Source organism: Myripristis murdjan, chromosome 20 (genome assembly GCF_902150065.1).
Source record: "Myripristis murdjan chromosome 20, fMyrMur1.1, whole genome shotgun sequence".
Taxonomy (NCBI): domain Eukaryota; kingdom Metazoa; phylum Chordata; class Actinopteri; order Holocentriformes; family Holocentridae; genus Myripristis; species Myripristis murdjan.
The window spans coordinates 6,589,508-6,596,460 of NC_043999.1; the positions used below are offsets into that span (position 1 = coordinate 6,589,508).

The following is a 6,953-nucleotide window of genomic DNA, read 5'->3' on the forward strand; positions in this document are numbered from 1 at the left end:
AACATATACATTTTTAGACAGAGAGCACAGCATTGTGCAGTCAGAGGAAATATACTAAATATATATATATTCATTTATGTGTTCAGTTCATTCATATAAAGATTTGCTGGTAAAGGCATTCATTCTCTGACAGTTGGCAAATTACTATTTTGTGTATATACACTACAGTGTGTGCAGAAAAACATAGTCGAAATCTCTGAGCTCCTTTAAAACTGATGTCATTTCACTTCTCAATTGTCTGCCATGGAGCACACCTGTTAAATAATTAGTCAGTTCCACAAATTCATACCTGTTTCTAACTAGCCAATCAGCCAAGGGAGAGGGTGATTGGGTGTCACAGTAATTTAAATAGGGGTCAGGAAGGCAGTTTGCCAGGATGGTGTGGTAAGACAAGCCAGTTGCTGTAAGCTATTGGTTCTTGAGTTTACTGTTTCATTCAACCAGAGCTATGGCAGAATCCCAGGGATTGCTTCTGAGGTGATCTGAGATAAGATTGTGGTTTTTTTTCTTTGAAAAAGTTTTGTGGTATTGAATGCAAGTGTCAGTGAGGCAATTTAACGACTGCAAACTTCTTGTCTTTAGGGTGGTGCTGTGTCTTGTACTGCTTGGTGCACATGAAGCAAATGGTGAGTAGAGTCTTGATTTAGATGTTTGTTGACCACACAAGTTCATCTACTCAAATGTGTTTCTACCAACAGCTTACAGTATTGAACCTGAGGCCTATACTGGGAAGACGGGGGATGCTCAAGACCCATTTCCTCATTACTATATGTACAGAGGCTCTGATTATGGACAGACTTCTCAACCACATGCTAGTTCTGATGGAAACTTGGGTTTCTTGAACAGTGATAGCACAAACAAGCCCCAGAAGCCTAGCTACCAGCCCCAGAAGCCTAGCTACCAGCCCCAGAAGCCTAGCTACCAGCCCCAGAAGCCTAGCTACCAGACCCAGGTGCCCCAGCAGCCTAGCTACCAGCCGCAGAAGCCTAGCTATCAGCCTCAGGTGCCCCAGAAGCCTAGCTACCAGCCCCAGAAGCCTAGCTATCAGCCTCAGGTGCCCCAGCAGCCTAGCTACCAGCCCCAGAAGCCTCAGGTGCCCCAGCAGCCTAGCTACCAGCCACAGAAGCCTCAGGTGCCCCAGCAGCCTAGCTACCAGCCACAGAAGCCTCAGGTGCCCCAGCAGCCTAGCTACCAGCCCCAGCAGCCTAGCTACCAGCCCCAGAAGCCTCAGGTGCCCCAGAAGCTTAGCTACCAGCCTCAGGTCCCCCAGCAGCCTAGCTACCAGCCCCAGAAGCCTCAGGTGCCCCAGAAGCCTAGCTACCAGCCCCAGAAGCCTAGCTACCAGCCTCAGGTCCCCCAGCAGCCTAGCTACCAGCCCCAGAAGCCCCAGGTGCCCCAGAAGCCTAGCTACCAGCCCCAGGTGCCCCAGAAGCCTAGCTACCAGCCCCAGGTGCCCCAGAAGCCTAGCTACCAGCCCCAGAAGCCTAGCTACCAGCCCCAGAAGCCTAGCTACCAGCCCCAGAAGCCTAGCTACCAGCCCCAGAAGCCTAGCTACCAGCCCCAGAAGCCTAGCTACCAGCCCCAGAAGCCTAGCTACCAGCCTCAGGTGCCCCAGAAGCCTAGCTACCAGCCTAGCTACCAGCCCCAGCAGCCTAGCTACCAGCCCCAGAAGCCTCAGGTCCCCCAGCAGCCTAGCTACCAGCCCCAGAAGCCTCAGGTCCCCAGCAGCCTAGCTACCAGCCCCAGAAGCCTCAGGTCCCCCAGCAGCCTAGCTACCAGCCCCAGAAGCCTCAGGTGCCCCAGAAGCCTCAGGTGCCCCAGCAGCCTAGCTACCAGCCCCAGAAGCCCCAGGTCCCCCAGCAGCCTAGCTACCAGCCCCAGAAGCCTCAGGTCCCCCAGAAGCCTAGCTACCAGCCCCAGAAGCCTAGCTACCAGCCCCAGAAGCCTAGCTACCAGCCCCAGAAGCCTAGCTACCAGCCCCAGAAGCCTAGCTACCAGCCCCAGAAGCCTAGCTACCAGCCCCAGAAGCCTCGCTACCAGCCCCCAGAAGCCTAGCTACCAGCCCCAGAAGCCTAGCTACCAGCCCCAGAAGCCTAGCTACCAGCCCCAGAAGCCTAGCTACCACCCCAGAAGCCTAGCTACCAGCCCCAGAAGCCTAGCTACCAGCCCCAGAAGCCTAGCTACCAGCCCCAGAAGCCTAGCTACCAGCCCCAGAAGCCTAGCTACCAGCCCCAGAAGCCTAGCTACCAGCCCCAGAAGCCTAGCTACCAGCCCCAGAAGCCTAGCTACCAGCCCCAGAAGCCTAGCTACCAGCCCCAGAAGCCTAGCTACCAGCCCCAGAAGCCTAGCTACCAGCCCCAGAAGCCTCAGGTGCCCCAGAAGCCTAGCTACCAGCCCCAGATGCCTCAGGTGCCCCAGAAGCCTCAGGTGCCCCAGAAGCCTAGCTACCAGCCCCAGAAGCCTAGCTACCAGCCCCAGAAGCCCCAGGTGCCCCAGAAGCCTAGCTACCAGCCCCAGAAGCCCCAGGTGCCCCAGAAGCCTAGCTACCAGCCTCAGGTGCCCCAGCAGCCTAGCTACCAGCCCCAGAAGCCCCAGGTGCCCCAGAAGCCTAGCTACCAGCCTCAGGTGCCCCAGAAGCCTGGCTACCAGCCCCAGAAGCCTAGCTACCAGCCTCAGGTGCCCCAGCAGCCTAGCTACCAGCCCCAGAAGCCTCAGGTGCCCCAGAAGCCTAGCTACCAGCCCCAGAAGCCTAGCTACCAGCCCCAGAAGCCTAGCTACCAGCCCCAGCAGCCTAGCTACCAGCCCCAGCAGCCTAGCTACCAGCCCCAGAAGCCTCAGGTGCCCCAGCAGCCTAGCTACCAGCCCCAGAAGCCCCAGGTGCCCAAGCAGCCTAGCTACCGGCCCAAGCAGCCTAGCTACAACTATGGTTCTCATCTGCCTTCTCCTAAGAGGCAAGGTGTGGTCGGCCGTGCATTCTCAGATGGGTGAGTTATGCCTTCAGCTGTTTTCACACTCACTGTTGTAAATGGTTGCAGTTAAATATCCCCTTAATTACCCTATAGGTTTAGGATGGGTGAGGAAGCTGCCAATGGTTACTACCAGGGTTGGGGTGCCTAAGGCCACCGCCACACTGACCTTGTGATACCCATAGAATCGGTAGGATTTTTATCTCTTTTTATCTGGTAATTCTTTCACTCTTTACTCTTAGACTGACTAATCTGAGGGTTGTTAAAGAAACTAACTACTTTTTTTTCAGTACACTGACCTTGGGTGATGCCTGGAAGACTCCATGGAACTGATCAACCTTTTTGAAGGTGTAAAATAAAATTATTTTAATCTTAAATTTGTGTTATTGCAGTCATTTTGTCTATTGTTGGTTAAAACTATCCTAGTTCTTTGACCTGAGGAGAGACAATGAAAAGATTCTGCAATTGCTATCAACTGGCTCTTGATTAGTTTGACTCCTTAATGTCAGGTCTCATGTCATTAGAAGACCATCCATGTCTATGTTGCTGGGATGTAGCAATCTATGCCTGTTATGGCTTAACTCTAAAACTGATTTTTGAATTTCCCCGCCTTTGGTAGGGAGGTTGCTGATAGGACAGAAGTCCAACTTGGGTCGGGCAACATGTTTGTTCATTCTGAATGAAGTGTCCTGTAAATATTGAATCACATCGCTGTAGTTTAAAGTAAAACTGAAGGATGTGGCTTGGAATAAACAGATGGAACCTACAAACAAATGGTTCAAAACTGAATAAGAGTAACTATGGCAACAATAGTTACTACAGCAACAGACAAATGCAAGTACATAATTTGGCACTACTGCAAATGCTGGACATATGTATCATTGACAATGCAGTCACTAACCTTTAAACTTAATATTACCAGCCATGAGAGTTGACAACTAAAGCTATTTTATGCATGGTGTCATTCTTAACGCACTGTTTCTGTACAAACTACTTAATCTGTACTGAACAATTCATATACAATAACTTCAGAAAATCTGAAACCTGTGAATGTTACCTGTACCACTATTTCCTGTTTCTTAGAAGTGAGTGGAGAAAAAGGGCAAAGACAAACTGCTAAAAACATAATTCCCAGTACTGAAATGTGGCAACGTGGTTATTTAAAGGAGCAAAATGGGCTCTACAGTACAAGTAATATGGACTCTTTAGTAACATCGGAATTATAACAGACGATTATTATTTTCACAAGTCTTAGCCTGACTCAACATCACTGTCCCCCACCCAATCAAATCAGAGGGTAGGAGTCTGGGACAATGAACTGGTATGCATCCATTCATTTGTTCATCTGTCCGTTCATCACACAATGGCACAAATTCCAAAAGATGCTAAGATTTCCACCAAGTTTGGTGGGAATGTGCATCATGGACCAAGGAAGACATAACTTTTTACCTCTTGACCACTGTTCCAGGGAAACATGTTTATTTGTTCTGGAATATCAACAAATCCCTGCCAACATATTTTGATAATTTTGTTCTTTAGGCAATTTACATGTTGATTGTACCTTTTTTTTTTTTTTTTTTTTTTTTTAAACTGGAGTGACAAAGAGGTTTACCCAAGCATATAAAGGCATGTAATATGACTTCACAAAATACCTTTTCATGGCTATTTACATAAGATGAAAAACAAATGTTTCCTCTGCCTAGATGGCCCATAAGATAAGACTGATGCCAGCAAGTAGCAAATATACACTATATATTTTTTTTCCTATTCATGTGTATATGTGTACCCTTATTTTCTTGTTCTCATACACACCCACACCACCATGTGATCAATATAGCCTCATACTGTATCTAAGTTGGCATGTCAGTGATAATTTTACTACTATTACTATTACTAACTGTTATAATCCTGACTTAAATTTACTTCATTGCATTGTTTATGTGCAAACATAAGGAAAAATCAATAGGAAAATAGCTTGTTATATTCTGAACCACTAGAAATTCCCATGATATGGTTCATACTTCATCAAAACGACCTCAGACTTGGTGAAAAGAGTGAGAAATTTTGGTTATAGTTAATCAAATCACTGACAGCTCTATTCTGCTCAGGATAAAATTCATTAGTTTCCAGGCATTGAACGGTGGGTTTGGTTTGTACTGCAGATGCTCACCATCTTATTCAGTTGGCGAATAGTACATCAAATGCATCTTAAAAATATATAACGAGGATTCCGCTTTTTTTTTTTTTTTATGTTAGCTCAAAAAAAAAAATGCACATGCTGTTTAAGCTCAGGTAATTTTGACCATTGTGTTCCAGTTAATATCGGATCAGGTCCAAATTTCAGGCCTGATCAAAACATGAACTTACACACCATGAAACACCACACACTCAAAGCACTATTTGCCTTTTTTTATTCACCAATGTTTCGCCAGGCAAGCTGCTAAAGTTGATGAATAAGAAATCAAGATGTTGCTCTGAGTGCGCAGTGTTGCCTCTTATGCATTATGAGGCTTACCAGAGCTGTGAGGCTGGTTAAACCTTCACTTTGCTGGCTTCATCAGCTGCCATCAGACCAGTGCACAGAGTTCTCATTCTTTCCTCCAGGTTCCTGGTTCACTGTAAGACAACAGTGGAACATTTTTATTATATTATGACATCTGTTTAACCAATTATGCAAATTTTCATGACACCAGGGACTGAAATAAAGTTTATGAGGATAACTTTAGCTAAGTGCCATGGAGTGACTTTTTTGCTGTTCAAAACCTGGACTCTGGCTCTGTCTGTGGAACATCTGAAGGAGCCCAAGAAAACCAAAAGACGTTACCAAGTAGTCTGGATGAATGATCAGTGATGTTACTCACTTTTTTGTCTTCTCAGGGTTGGTTAATAGAAAGGAAAACCACAGAGAATAACATTACATATTTGTGCAGCGCTCAGTATAACACAGTGTCAGCATAACATGTCATTCTATAACTTATTTTCCAAATTAAGTGCAATGCAGTAAGTGTAAGTGGTTGAGAAGCAAAGACAAATGTGTGCTGTAATGCTTGTTTTTAATAGCTGAGCCTGAAATACAGCACATTGTGTGTGTGTGTGTGTGTGTGTGTGTGTGTGTGTGTGTGTGTGTGTGTGTGCATATATCTGTAGTAACAACAGACAGATGACAGAGGGCGCACTTGTAAAGCCACAGCACATGGAGCACAGACTATCTGCAAGTGCCGTCTACACACAACAAATACAACTTCAGAGTAAGCATGACTATATGAGAAGGAAATTTAAGATGAACCTATTAGAAGGTGTGTTGGTTTGTGTATCTGCACTGCCAAATGTTAATAATGTTCACTGTGCAGCATATATACACAAAGCATATGTCTGCAAACATCAAAATATTGTTATTTTCATCATTATCGTTACTACATATTGACTGTGAGCATGCAGGCTTGAGGTTTTTCTGACATTTTGTTGCCTTTGGTTGGTCAAAACAGAGCAACCCATTAACCAAGCTGCTCAGCATGTAGCAGCAGTTAGTCTTGATGCTTCGCCATCTACGGTGGCTTCTTTTTCTTGTTATTTTCCATGTAAGGATGCACAAAGCTTGTTTAAAACGTTCCGAGTACCAGCTACACGTTTTCTAAAAAGTTTAAACGTTCAGTCAAAGAGGAACGTGCTTCAAACAAGTTCTCAGCGGTGTCTAAGCAATCATCATCATCATGATCATTATCATAATATATATTAAATACATAAATGGCACCATAAGCAACACTTCTCTGTAGCATCTGTAAGCACTTCAGATTCCCAGAGGACACAGGCCCAAAGATTTAAGACTTTGAGGGGCTAGAACAGGGGCCTCGCCCTAGGCACACTGATGCAGTATAAAATGAAACAAAAGGTACTAACTTAGCCTTGGGCTCACACTCAATTTAGGGTTGAAGCAAATAAAAAATAACAATTTTTTTTAATAGAATTCAATAAACTTGAAATAAAAGT

The 6,953-nt window shown here is 45.7% G+C and overlaps 1 protein-coding gene across 50 annotated transcripts; it reads left to right on the forward strand.

Moving 5' to 3' along the window:
* The first annotated feature begins 325 nt into the window (after positions 1–325).
* On the forward strand, positions 326–3,343 carry LOC115378648 (adhesive plaque matrix protein-like). 50 transcript variants are annotated; one of them, XM_030078997.1, is made up of 10 exons: positions 326–477; positions 583–626; positions 699–1,481; positions 1,578–1,609; positions 1,720–1,890; positions 2,371–2,487; positions 2,557–2,595; positions 2,677–2,984; positions 3,063–3,156; positions 3,257–3,343. In XM_030078997.1, the coding sequence occupies exons 1-9, from the start codon at positions 449–451 to the stop codon at positions 3,115–3,117; spliced, it is 1,578 nt and encodes a 525-aa protein (XP_029934857.1). In that variant the 5' UTR covers positions 326–448; the 3' UTR covers positions 3,118–3,156; positions 3,257–3,343. The 50 variants fall into 50 exon arrangements, with proteins under 50 accessions (XP_029934857.1, XP_029934867.1, XP_029934865.1 ...); XM_030079007.1 differs by lacking the exon at positions 2,557–2,595 and adding an exon at positions 2,527–2,556 and having other exon boundaries at positions 1,720–1,851; positions 2,371–2,409; positions 2,596–2,984; XM_030079005.1 differs by having other exon boundaries at positions 699–1,171; positions 1,232–1,261; positions 1,382–1,481; positions 2,371–2,984.
* Positions 3,344–6,953: the final 3,610 nt, after the last annotated feature.